The 14,098-nt window shown below is 44.8% G+C and overlaps 1 protein-coding gene across 1 annotated transcript in view; it reads right to left on the reverse strand.

Moving 5' to 3' along the window:
• The window catches only part of LMTK2 (lemur tyrosine kinase 2), a 57,172-nt gene that overhangs the window by 14,999 nt on the left and 28,075 nt on the right, over positions 1 to 14,098 (reverse strand). Inside the window, exons 6-7 of the mRNA XM_081090869.1 lie at positions 12,988 to 13,075; positions 4,820 to 4,953 (exon numbers count right to left, since the gene is read on the reverse strand). Coding sequence (XP_080946995.1) covers positions 4,820 to 4,953; positions 12,988 to 13,075 — 222 coding nt within the window. The remainder of the gene's footprint in view (positions 1 to 4,819; positions 4,954 to 12,987; positions 13,076 to 14,098) is intronic.

Below are 14,098 nucleotides of genomic sequence, written 5' to 3' on the forward strand. Positions count from 1 at the left end.
GCCCCCCGCCCAGGCCTGATGCCTCAGCCAGAGGAGTTGACCCTCATTACCCTCCAATCACCAATCACCGGATCAGCCCCTTGACCAGGCCTGAGGCCTCCGGCAGAGGTGTCAGGCCTGGGCAGGGGACCCCCAGCTCCCCGCGGTTGCAGGCTCCATCCCTGCCCAGGCCTAACGCCTCTGGCCTAGGCGTCCGGCCCGGGCAGCGGGGACCTGCAGTGGCAGCGGGGGGCACCGCGATTGTGGGCTTCGCTTTGGGCCCAGGCAAGGGACCCCTAGCTCCTGGGACTGCCAGCTTCGACTGTGCCCAGCTCCCATCGCTGGCTCCACCCCTACTTCCTGCTATCACTGGCCAGGGCGGCAAAGGCGCCTGATTCTCCGATCATGGCTGGGGGGCAGGGCAAAGGCGGCCCCAGGGCCGCCTTTGCCCTGCCCCCCAGCTCTTAGCTCCCCCCTGGGTTTCGGATCACTGTCGGTGGCAGGGGGCTTCTTCCTGCTTTCCCTTTCGCCTCCCTGCATTGTGCCTACATATGCAAATTAGCCGCCATCTTGTTGGCAGTTAACTGCCAATCTTAGTTGGCAGTTAATTTGCATATAGCCCTGATTAGCCAATGAAAAAGGTATCGCCGTACGCCAATTACCATTTTTCTCTTTTATTAGTGTAGATTCTTTTTATATAGCAAATGGATTACATATTATATTTTAGTGACTTAAATAATGGAGCTGATCAGATATTTTTGCAAATAGCTATGATGGCTAAGGTCAAATACTGAGCATATCTGTACCTTGTGCTGCATTAACACCAGGTTTGTGGCTCCTTTCCTAGTCTTTTAAGAGTGGTCAAGAAGGAACTCTAAAATACTACTGTCTAAATTGTCTGAATAGTTTGTACAATAACTTGTATTACTTGAGTAATAGTCTGGTAAAGATTAGTAAAGTTACAACCTCAAGCCCCCCGTTCACATTATTAAAACTGTTTGTTTTTAACTCCCTTTTCAATGATGCACAGGCATTAGAAGGAGCCCTTTTCAAATTACGCTCATCTCCTCCAAACTCCTCCTCTCCGCCAGGGAGCTAAAGAGCACATTTGCAAGAGTTAATTAAAACAATTTACTTACACAGTTTATGTAAGAGCAAACTGATTTTCAAAACACATAATTTGAAAAAAAATTACTTTTCTTAAAGGAACTTCCTATATAGACAACAGATTAAATTTCTTTTATTTTGGCTTTAGTCCTTGGAATTTTTAAAATCATCAACTGGCATACACATAAAAAAGGCCACTAAATTAAAAATGAGTTTATAGTTTTAAATCCTGAATAAAAGTTATCAAAAACTGAAAATCTATAGTCCAAAATTTAAAATGTTTGTCTTTATATGATAATAGAAAACCAAAAACTTTAACTAAGTTAAATTCTTACTTTCAAAGATTTTAATTTCCAAAGCTCACATCTGAAATATAATCATGAGAATGACAACAGCAATCACTAACACTGGCATAATTCAATGGCAACTTGGTATATAACACTGACTCAATTATATACAAATGGCTAATATTTACAAAGCACTTACTTTACACAACTCGTTTCTCTAAGCACCTTACGTGTGTTGTTACTCATTTAATCTTCACAACAAGCCCTTGAGGTGGATGCTATTATTCCCCCATTTACAGACAGCAAAACCGAGGCACAGAGAACTGAAGTGCCTTTGTCAGGGTCCCAAAGCTGACAGGACAGCGGCATTTCCCCGTCAACATCAGCAAATATCCACGACAATGCGTTAGCAGCCAGAGCACTGCACTGTGCGTGCGGCTGGTCCTCACAAACGTGTGCTGATCTGAATTTCCAACTAACCTCCCAAACGATTAAGTGACACTACGTTCCTCTCTACACATCTGTTTACACACGGTGGTTTTCAGCATTCCATCCAGAAGCCTTCAGACCTGCGGATGTGTCTGGGAAAAACCTGGGCCCCTGCCCCCCGACTCCATTGCTACAAATAATAGAGAAACTTCCAATCTTAAGAACAGAATTGGCCCCTACATTTAGAAAGAGAAGAAAAAGGGGCGGAGGGGCAGAAGTAGTAATCCATCTGAGGGCAGAAACATGAAAGCTTGAAGGGGCAGCTTTACCCACGGGACCCAAAGCTGCAGCTGGACAGTGTGCAGGTTTTGCCAACAGAGGTCCTGCTACTGAGCACCACTAATGAGCATCTCTGGAGTTTCTATACACAGACCCTGCTCAGCCTGCGCACACCTCCCTCCTGAGACCAGAATGAAAAGCTGGGTGCCAGCATTCCGACAGGGTGAGGTGTGGGTGTGTGTGTGTGTCTGTGTGTGTGTGTGTGTGCGTGTGTGTGTTCCTCTCTCAGCCTGGGGCTGGCTGCAGCCCCTTCCGAGCTCCGGACACTTTCTGCTCAGGCCATTCAAGCAGTTCCTGGACTGCCCGCTTCCTCCCTCCTCTCCTTACTTGTGGTCACTGTAGGCCTTTAGATTTCAGATGTGAAGGTCAGGTGAAAGATGGGACATTATGTGCAAAAGGCATCTGCACATTGTAAACGGCACTGCAAACCTCGAGTACAGTTCAGCTGACCGTCTCAGGGAAAGAAGGGAAGCCTCTCCTAACTGAGCCGGAGCTGAGGGGGAAGAAGACAGTGGCATGACTGGGGGGATTTCTGAGAAAACTGCTTCCTCCCTCCCTCCACTCCCAACACCCCAGTCACCACTGTCAGACCCGGGCACGAGTCTCAGCTCCACTGCTTAAGAACTGGGTAACTCTGGCCAAGCCACTCAGCACATCAGAGCCTCCGTGCCCTCACGAAAACAACAGGGCTGAACCTGCAAGGGCTAATCTCTATAAGGATAAAATAAAATACACAGGAAACGCTAAAGTGCTACCCAGATTCAAGATGCTAATGATATAATTTGATTCAAAAGTTGGTAAAAAATATTCTCTGAAGCCCAGAACACGAAAAGCTAAAGATGAGAAAAACACAAGGTGCAACTTCTTAACAACAGAGTTAACTCTTGACGTCAATGCTGGTTCTGGTCAGGAAACACAAACACACCCAGTATCTTCTTCCTTCAAGTTGAAAAACAGGTCCAGTGGGCAGGCTGCCAGCGATCCGGCTCTGAAAGGCTCTCAAGGCTCTGGCTCGCCCCCCTTGGCAGCGCCTCCTGTCGCCTCAGCTGTCAGTGACTGCACACGACTCAGCCACCCGAGAGAGTGGGGCTGACAGACACGAACTGGGAGCTCGAGGTTCTAAGGAGTCCCCACCCGACTTGTCCTCAACTCCCCCCAGATCTGGAGTTTACCCATCTGCAAAAGGACTGTTCTCATGAGCAGTCAATGCCACTGCAGCCATTTTCCAAAACCAACCACACCCCCACTTCCTGCTTGTGCTTTCCTGAATAATCTGAATTCCTGGTAGCAAATGGCAAGCAAAATGACTGAAAGTCACTGAGTGTCATGAATGTCCTGTGTCCGACTGCAAACATGCAGGCTACTTAAAGCCAGGCCTAGCTCTCTTTTTAAACGATAGTAAAAATAAAATGTACTGGGGTGCTTTACCACAGCAGTTTCCAAATGCAGCTCACAGCTTTCAGCTGGACATGCGGACTATTCTATTTTCAACCAACACAGAAAATCTGACTTTGAGTCAGCCAATAAATATTCTAAATTTCAACTTTAAAAATGCCCTGGCCGGTTTGATTCTCATTCAGGGCACATGCCAGGAATGTGGGCACGATCCCAGTAGAGGGCGTGCAGGAGGCAGCTGATCGATGTTTCTCTATCTCCCTCTCCTTTCCCCCCTTTTTCTCAAATCAATACAATCTTTTAAAAATTGTCATTCTATAAATATATCCCAGTCTAACCTGCCTTTTTTAAAAAAAATTTTTTTTTATTGATTTTTAGAGAGAGGAAGGGAGAGATAGAAACATCAATGAGAGAGAGGAACATCATTGATTGGCTGCCTCCTGCACGCCCCCTCCTGGGGATTGAGTCCAAAACCCAGGCATGTGCCCTGACTGGGAATCGAACCTGCGACCTCTTGGTTCCTGGGTTGACACTCAACCACTAAGCCACACCAGCCGAGCCAACCTGCCTTTTAAAAAATGTAATGTTTCATAGACATTCTTTCACATCAATACACACAGGTGTCCCTTTTTAGGTCTTTAGATTATTAAGAGTTAAATGCTTTAATTAAATTCAACTAAAGAGACACTGCCTGGTGTCACAGGAGACCCAAGAAATAACTCTAACCCTTTGCGGTCCACTTTTATTTTTGGAATTCAAACAGTCTGGTCCAAATTAATTGAGGGGATTGAATGTTGAACTTTTTAATGTTCTTATTTTAAAGTTTAAACCAAAAGTTCACTGGTTATATTATTAAGTATATTCAATCAAAGAGTTTATTCTTTAAAACATTTCATAGTGTGGTATCTTTTGAAGCTGGTCTGTCGAGTCAGCCTCGGCGTTGGACCGAAAAGGGTTAAATATATTTTAAACATAAATCAGAGCTCAAAAGGCTAAAGAATAAGCAGAACTCTCCCTTTGGGTTCACGGAACCATCATATCAGGTAGGACTTAAAGCCCTTTGTTGTCTTAATTACAATAATTACATCAATGATCTGAACAAAATGTGCCCAAGGAGCTGCAGTTGTGTGAGTAGGACCGGAAAGCTTTGACAGAAAGGTGTTTACCTTTCTGCACAGGGCAGCTTCTACGATTTAAACCAGAGCGGACTCTACAGCCTGTCTCTTGGAGCTTTTGATAGGCCCTTTGAAAACTGCACGGCCTCTCCCGCCGGACGGACCCACCTGTGCAGGAAGTGCAGCTTGTGCATGGCGGCCAGCCCCGCGGCGATCTCACACGCCATCCGCTGCAGCAGCATGGTCTGCGAGTCCCCCCGAACGTGCTCCTGCTCGTTGCGCAGGTACGCTTTCAGATCGCCCTGCAAAGATCAGTGCGGTTTGCTTTTACAAGCAGACAACAAATGGACACCTAAACATGGGCCTTAACTGACGTTAGTTATGAAGATTATTTATCAGCAATCACTTAGAGTTAGCTTAATAAAGCATCTCACACTGAACAAGTTTCAAATTACAAAATACTTCAACCAAATACTTCAAAAGTATAAAAAACACTATTCACCTTTAGGATCATTCTGACTAAACGCCAGCTTATCTTTGTTATTTAAACCCATGTAAGACAAAACAGTAAAAAGCTAACTTTGCAATGGTGCACACTTTAAACCGAGTGCAGAAGTACAGAAATTTCCAGGGAACAGAGATGATAAGAGAGTAAAAGAAACGGTGTCCCTAGCACTACCTTTGGGGGTGCCTGGAGACACAGGTCAGCGAGCACCCCATCATGAAGGCTACTCCCAGGCACTCGCGAACAAGGCAGAGGGACCGAACAATGGAACGGGAAGGGAAAGGGTGAGTAAGTGCAGTATTGGTACCAACTGCCTCAGGTGTCTGCCCGCTCCCCCCAGGCCCCGTGTTGTGCAAAGACCACTGTGAGAAAGAACATTCCAGTCCCTCAAGAAAAATTCATGAAGCTAAGCAGCCTATTCAAAGGACAGCAGCCTGGGCAGGAAGATGCACACACTCACACTTAGACACGCACTACACGTACAGGTAAACACTGAGCTAGCTCCCAGGTACGCCGCCTGGCTCCCCATGTTACTACTGTCTTTATTTCATGACTGATTCATTTTTATTCCAGACTGCGTGCTTTCGGGAATTCACTTTTGAGGAAGTAAGTATTCTGCATTCTCTTTACCATACGACTAAATATTTATTGATGTGATTTAATTCCAAATTAAAGCTTTATAACAATCACGCTAAGCTCTCCCCAGCATGGAGTGGTGGGAATTAAAACAAATTTGGATGACAATAAATTAACCCAGAAAAATTCCAGCAAAAAAGTCCAGGTCCACAGGCTGTGGGATTTTTATAAGGTAGACCACATGGAAACTAAGTATGAAAACAAATAGCTTAATTTATTTATATTACCAATGAAATGGCAGCTTAAATTCATTTGTCTAATCCCTTTCCAGAAGTACCCGTCTACGGTAAAAGTGACCCCACACCGGGTAGCATTACACTGGCTGTGTCTGGCTAATTCTCAAAGCAAACACAGAAGTTGCTGGCAAACCAGGAACACTTCACGAGAGACTGCCATGAAGGCAGAGGGAGGCAGAGTGGGCGCAGTTACTGTCCAAGGTTATCTGAAGTATATTCATTACCACTCACTGTTCTTAAAGTATCTTCTCTCCACAACTGAGTCCACTCCCAAATTTCACTAGAAGACAAACATAACCAACAGGAGATTCCGCTTCCTAATGCTAACACTCCTAATGTTTCTAGCTGGGCAAAAACCCAAAGCCTCTCCCCACAGATCCCTAACCTGGGGTGAGGAGTTTACATCAACAATTACAAGGAGCCTGAGCAGTTTCTCACGGGTGAGATTTGTGATGACTGGCAGGATCCAGGGTTAGATAGAAAGATCTGTAAGAGCTCTCCATTTAAAAGAAAAATCTGAATAAAAGCTTTAATTATATAATAAAAATGTTCCTATTAAATAAGTACTAAAAATTGATCTATTCTATCCAAAACAAAGCTGTTTTTCGATATCTAGTTTTTTTTTTTTTATGTTTTAACGATGTTTAGTGAGTAGTCGGATTACTGCTTTGGTTCGCTATTAAAAATGCCCAACACTGCCCTAGCCAGTTTGGCTCAGTGGATAGAGCGTAAGCCTGGGGACTGAAGTGTCCCAGGTTCGATTCCAGTCAAGGGCTCATGCCCAGGTTGCGGGCTCGATCCCCAGTGTGGAGTGTGCAGGAGGCAGCCGATCAATGGTTCTCTCTCATCATTGATATTTCTTTCTCTCTCTCCCTTCCTCTCTGAAATCAATAAAATATATTTTTTTCCCAAAAAATGCCCAACACTTAAAAACAGCAATGTATTCTGCAAAAAGTCTCAGATCCTCCCCCAAAAAACTCAAAAAGAAAAATTTTTGACACTAGATGGCAGCAAAGTGCTATGCGTACAAAGAACTCAGCGAACAGAACAAATGGGAAGGACTTCTTGAGTCCTCCCGTGAATAACAGATCTTTAAGTGGGTTATTTACTTAAATTCCAACACAAACTGCCATGAGGGTTTTATCCAGCTTTTGGCAGGATACTAAGAACAATGAATTAATTTAAATACAATGTAAACACCAAACAACTAAATAGCTTTATAACTGAAAATTTAGTTATTTATGTTGGTAGAATGATGGGGGGGTGGGGGGGGGGGAGTTATCATTTTTAAACAAAACCGTGAATGAAAGGATGAATGGCCTACATAGCCACATATTGAGCATTGCTGACTATCATCACAGCTGCAGCCCCAGGGACCCGGTCCCTGTCTGTACAACTACTTTTTCTCACTACCACTTGAGCCCCCACCCCACCACTCCATCCACCCTTACGCACCTCCACACCTCTGTCTGTTAATACGGACTAAAGACCCAGTGCACGGATTCGTGCATCGATGGGGTCCCTTGGCCTGGCCTGCAGGGATCGGGCCGAAACCGGCAGTCTGACATCCCCAGAGGGGTCCCGGAGTGGGTTGAGCGCCTGTCCCCTGGTGGTCAGTGCACGTCATAGCTATCGGCTGGTTGGCTGGTCGCTTAGGCTTTTATATATATAGTCACCCCGTTGCCTTCCTAAGCTCAACCTCTTGGTGAGCCCATCCCTTCTGCCACTCCAATGCTTAAATACCTCTCAGGTAAATCCAACAAAGAACCAAACAAGTTTCCTCAGCCCCCACTCCTCTCCCACTGCCACCCCAGTTCCCTCTTCTCTTCCCAGATAACCCTCACAAGCCTGGTCTGTTCTGGCTGTTCCTCCTCCTGGCCTCCCACGCTCTCTTAACCCAACTCCACTGCCCTTCCCCCCATGCTCAGCTGTGGCTGCTCCCAAGGGGTTAGGTCTATGGCTGACCGCCTCTGCCACATGCTGGTCCCTGGTCCAAGTCTCACCAGCATAACCAAGTGATGGGCCCATTCCCTTTCCCCACAGCCTCGTGCCTTTCTTCCTGCCCCACTGGCCACTCCTTTCTCATGCCCTTTCTTGAATCCTCCCCCTCTCACTGATCTATAAGTGCTGCCACACCCCAGGGCTCAGTCCTTGGTCATCACTGTGACACTCAATCCCGAGTGATTCTACCCACCCCATGGCTTATAAATAAATCACTCAAATACATTTCCTGGCCCCAAACCCCTCCATCTCCTGAGCCCTAGGCTCATTTGTCCAACTGCTGACTTGATACCTTTTCCTGGATGACCTAAGAGACACCTCGAACCTCACACGTCCTGTGTGAAACTCCACCAATCTGTTCTTTCTCAGAAGCGGCACCGCTTTCTGAGTGGATCAGACCAAAACCTCCCTGCCTCTACCCTGAGCAGCCACTGCTTAAAATCACCCCAGTCCTAACTGGCACTTTGCTTGTCTGTCCTTCCCACCAAAAATAAGCTACACAGGACTGGGGCTCTGTCTGATTCTGTCCCCAGAATCTATAACACCATGAGTTTGGCAAATATAGTCATCCCTCTGTATCTACAGGTCCCCCACCTGTAGATTCAACCAAACACAGATCAAAAGTATTTGGAAAAGAAATTGTTGCTGACATGTACTAGTAGTTGGACCCACAATGATCGCATCTGAACTGAATATGTAGATTTTTTTCTTGCAACCACACAGTATACAACTATTATACAGCATTTACATTGTAGTAGGTATTGTAAGTAATCTAGAGATGATTTAAAGTATACAGGATGGCCCCAGTCAGATGGCTGGGTGCAGTGTCATCCCTTATACTAAAACGGTTGCGGGTTCAATCCCCAGTCAAGGCACATACCTAGGTTGCAGGTTCAATCCCTGGTATGGGCACATATAGGAGGCAACCTATCAATGTTTCTCTCACACATCAATGCTTCTCTTTTTCTCTCCCTCCCTCTCTCTCTAAAATCAATAAACATATCCTCAGGTGAGGATTAAAAAGAAAAAAGTATACATGAGGATGTACATGGATTATATGCAAATATGACACCAGTGTACATAAGGGTCTTGAGCATCTGTGAATTTTGGTATCTGGGCGGATTTTGGAACCAATCTCCTGTGGATATCGAGGGACATCATTGCTTAATGTGGGCATCATTGCTTAATGAGTGAGGGGGAAAAGAAAAACTTACTGAGAAGTTTTAAAAGACATTCTCCCAAATCAAAGTTGAGACAATCATTTTCCACAAAGCAGTCCATCATATTTCAATTTAACAATATAATAATGAATTTAGGAGAAAATCTCTACTTTCGACATTTTATTGGACTTAATATTTATTACTTCATTATTTTGCACATTAAAGCTAGCAAAAAGAGGCAATATAGAAAGTATTTTACTTTAAGTAAAATCTGATTCTGTTTGAAAGTTTTATCTTTGTTAACTAGGAAATGCAACAGATTTTACTTCAAGAACAGGAGTGTGGACTGTTCTAAAACTCAGAGTACACCTGAACCTCATGCTGTACTTCTCCAGACACAACAGAGCAGAGCTGCGCAACTTGAACGTGCCAGCCACAGGTGTAATTTTAAATGTTCTAGTGGCATCATATTCCTAGAGAGAACAGTTTCCCCGCGCGTTCACCTGACGCATCAACTCCAGGTGTGCACCTCGGGGCCCCAGCAGTGAGGACCTGTGACATGAGGGAGGACACAGAGCCCGCTACAGGGTAACCAGCCTCAGCAAACCCAGGGAGGAGTGAAGCAGGCGTCAGGAGGGCAGGACGGCCTGGACATACGCAGTCAGGACAGCCTGCCAGCAAAGAGCCAGCGCCACGGGCCCAGGGCAGCAGCCAGGCCTAGGGAAGGGAGAAAGATGAAGACAAGAGCCAAGTGTAACCTACGCCTTCTCTCACCTCAACTTGCAGTTTGGTCTCCCCAGTGGTGTCATTGCTTTTCATCCAACTGATCTTTCTCAGCAGATGCCAACCTGCTTCTCCTCACTCGCCGCCTAGACTCTGCAGCCCTCAGGAGCATCTGCTGCTCTCTCGCCCCCTCCCTCTCCCCCTTCCCCCCTCCCCCCGCACCGCTGGGCCCGGCCCATGCTGTCCCTGATACCCTTCTGTGCCAAGGAAGTCAATCCACTCACTCTTCCACACTCAGATCAAACACATTTCCTCGGCCAAGCCTTCCCCAATGGCTCCAGTTAGATTTCTTCTACACACACTACTCAAATCTTTACTTGATGATTATGATAAATGAATTTAAGTAACTAAAAATGAGAAAAAAAACACCCTACATTTCCTGAGCACTTACTATAAGCCCAACAACTTACATTCATAATCTTATTAATGGTGAAAGTAGCCTGTGAGGAAGGCAGTATTACCCCCACTTCACAGATGTCTAAAGTAAGGCTTAAGGAGTTTAGGTAACTTCAAGGTGATACACAAGGACGTGGCAGAATGAGCATCTGAAGCAGTCCTGCCTGGCTCTACAGGCAGAAAAGGCAGGGATCAGGGTGACTCACCTCTGGGTCCCCAGGGCACTGCCCAGCTCTCTGTACTTAATAGGTGCTTGATATGTTTTTGTTGAATGAGTGATCCTTACCCAAAAAGCAATCTCCTTGCCTCCCTGTTCACTTGATGGCCCTGTGTACTTGCCATGGCAACAAATCACAGACAACGCCCCGCAGGGAGGGCTCCTTTCATAAACACCGCACCACCGGCATCACACATCAGTGGCTGCGGTCCAGCTGCCAAACTCACTCAGAAGTGTTTTCATTTTCTTTCACAAAATCCTAAGATAAAGTGTTTTTGAAAAACAAGCTGGTAATTCTATCTTACAAGGAATTAAGTAAGTGCAAAAATATTCTCTCCTTTCTACTTAAAAGATGTTATCACTGAGCATGACCAGTGCCTGGTGACGACTGAAAGGCCAGTGCTCATCCAATAGCTCCTGACCTACTGAGAACATGTGAAGATAGTGGCTCCTTTCACTGTGCTGCAGCTGCTTGTCCCGGGCTGGGGCGGCTTGGCCTTGGATGGCGCCCTCCGCTCAGGCAGGCCCTCCTGGCTCACTGGGCTGACCCCACCTGACCGTTCCTGACACTGAGCCTCTGCAAACCGGGCCCAGAGACAGACCTCAAGGCCAGTGACCGTGGAGGCCCTGGTCCTAGCGGCAGGAGAGCTTCTGAAGTTGCCTAAGGCCTAGAGGTGATGAGCATGAAACTGCCCAAGGAGACAAATGTGACCTCTCACTACTGGGCACCCTGGCAGGATCCCTGGCTTAAAGGCCTTTATTTTGACATGAGACTAGCCATTCTAAGTACTGACAGACAGATTTCCCAAGGAAATCTAGAAATTTCTTGCCTCCTCCTAGTAGAGGTAACACAGAGTAGAGGACCTTAAATAATAGTGGGTAATTATCAATGTTTTAAGAATTGTGGTAAGCCATGACTAGTTTGGCCGAGTGGATAGAGCGTCGGCCTGCGGACTGAAGGGTCCCAGGTTCTATTCCAGTCAATGGCATGTGCCTTGCTTGCGGGCACATCCCCAGTAGGGAGTGTGCAGGAGGCAGCTGATCGATGTTTCTCTCTCATTGATGTTGCTAACTCTCTATCCCTTTCCCTTCCTCTCTGTAAAAAATCAATAAAATATATTTTAAAAAAAAAGAATTGTGGTAAAATGCATTATATAAAATTAACCATTTCTAAGTGCAGAGTTCAGGGACATTACATCCATTTACACTGCTATGTAACTGTCATCACCACTATCCAACCAACAGAACTTTTTTCATCTTCCCAAACTAAAACGCCATACCCACTAAATACCAACTCCCCATCCCCCTCCTCCCAGCCCTTGGCAGCCACCCTTCCACTTTCTGTCTCTGAGTTTGACTACTTTAGATACCTCATATAGGTGGAATCATACAGTATTTGTCTTTTTGTGACTTGGCTTATTTCACTTAGCACATTAGAATAATATCCCATTGTACAGATATAACCAATTTTGTTCATTATTCAACCATTTATGGACGCCTGGGTTGCTTCTACCTCTTGGCTATTGTGAATAATGCTGCTGTGAAATGGGTGCATGGTAATCTCTTTAAGATCCTGCTTTCAATTCTATGTTCCTAGAAGTGAAATTGCTGGATTACATGGTGATTCCATGTTAATTTTTTGAGAAGTAACTACTGGTTTATAAATGTTACTAGAGGCCCAGTGCATGAAATTAGTGCACAGGTAGGGTCCCTAGTGGCTGCTGGCCGGAGGCGCCTCCCTTCTCCCAGCCACCTGCTGCTGCCACTGGCCCCACCCTCTGGTCTAATTCCTGGTCGAGGGGACAATTTGCATATTAGGCTTTTATTATATAGGATTGTTGATCAGTGTATCACTAGATGGTGGACTTAACTGAAATAGCCATTAGCTCTGTCCTGCCTATGACAGCTTGGGGGGCGGGGTGCGGGGGGAACCCTCGTGCACTGTTGGCGGGAATGCAGACTGATGCAGTCACTGTGGACAACAGTATGAAGTTTCCTAAAAAAATTAAAAATGGGACTTCAGGGAATATATCCAAAGAAACCTAAAATAGTAATTTAAAGGAATATATGCACTCCTATTTCACTGCAGCATTATTTACAATAGCCAAGATTTGGTAGCAGCCCAAGTGCATATCGATAGATGAGTGGCCATTAGAAAAAATATCCTTGGGTGAGGATTAAAAAAAGAGAGAGAGAGAAATATGATTAGATAAGCAATGCATAAGAATAGCTTAGCATAGGGATGAAGTATAAAATAACACTAATACTATTATCAAAGGTAATGAATGAATACTTCATTAAGTTCTTAATATGGAGGACAGAAGCGAAAGCTGCCCCTCATCGAGCATTTCTAGCTGTCAAACCTCTTGCATGATTGACTTGAATTTCTACTAAAAACTTACCAGGTCACAGAACTCAAACACCAGAAGGTAGGGAATCGCTTCTACACACTGCCCGACACATTGAAGAACATTCGGATGCTGAAGAATACTGGGGAAAAACAGTCACAGTACATTCATCAGAAAGCACGAGTAACACTGTTCAAACAGTAACCACATTTTAACATTCATCATGATTTAAATAGGATAAGCTGAAAAGAGCTCATTAACAGATTGATTGTTATCTAATGATTAAATAATTCAAAGGTAATCAGGTGAACATTTTCAAAATCTCTAATTTTAGTAATTTTAATTTATAGATGACCATTTTGAAGTAGCACTTTTAAAAAGGCAGGGCAAATATATAAAGTTCATAAAGCATTTCAATCCATATACTAAATAGGCCAGCTACTCCTAGGCTATCTACCTTATATACTACTAGTATTTCCAGTATTCCCACAACATATGCAAACTCTTTTCTGGAAAATATTTTGTCCAAAATAAAGTTTATAAAAAAAGATATGCCAAAATAGCTTTTTAAAAAGCTTTTTATTTTGAAGCAATTATGACTTAACAATAAGTTGCAAAGGTAGTATAAAGAGGTCCCACCTTTCCTTCGCCCGGTTTCCCCTGGTTACATCTGATAACCACAGTGCAGTACCAAAACCAGGGCACTGACACAGCACCCATGTGTGTACGTGTGTGTGCTGTTATCACATGGGTAGATTCCCACAACCACCAAACCATCACCTGAACAGAAATGCAGAAGTGCTCCAACACCACACAGACCTTCCCCAAGTTACCCTGGGTCAGTTTAAGCCACCCCACTGCCTCCCCATTTCCCTGCCTCCCTAATCCCTGGCAACAGCTAATCTGTTTTCCATTTCTATGATGTTCTCATTTTGAGAATATTATGTATATGGAATCATACAGTATGTGGCCTTTAAGATGGACTTTTTCACTTAACATAATGCCCTCAAGATTACCCAAGTTGTTGCCTGTATCAATAAGCATTTCAATCCACATACTAAATAGCCCAGCTACTCCTAGGCTATCTACCTTATATCTATTCCTTTTTATTGCTGAGTAGTCCCTAGTATGGAGTATCAGTTTGTTTAAGCATTCACCTACTGAG

This window comes from Myotis nattereri (genome assembly GCF_964212035.1).
Source record: "Myotis nattereri genome assembly, chromosome: 5".
Lineage (NCBI taxonomy): Eukaryota > Metazoa > Chordata > Mammalia > Chiroptera > Vespertilionidae > Myotis > Myotis nattereri.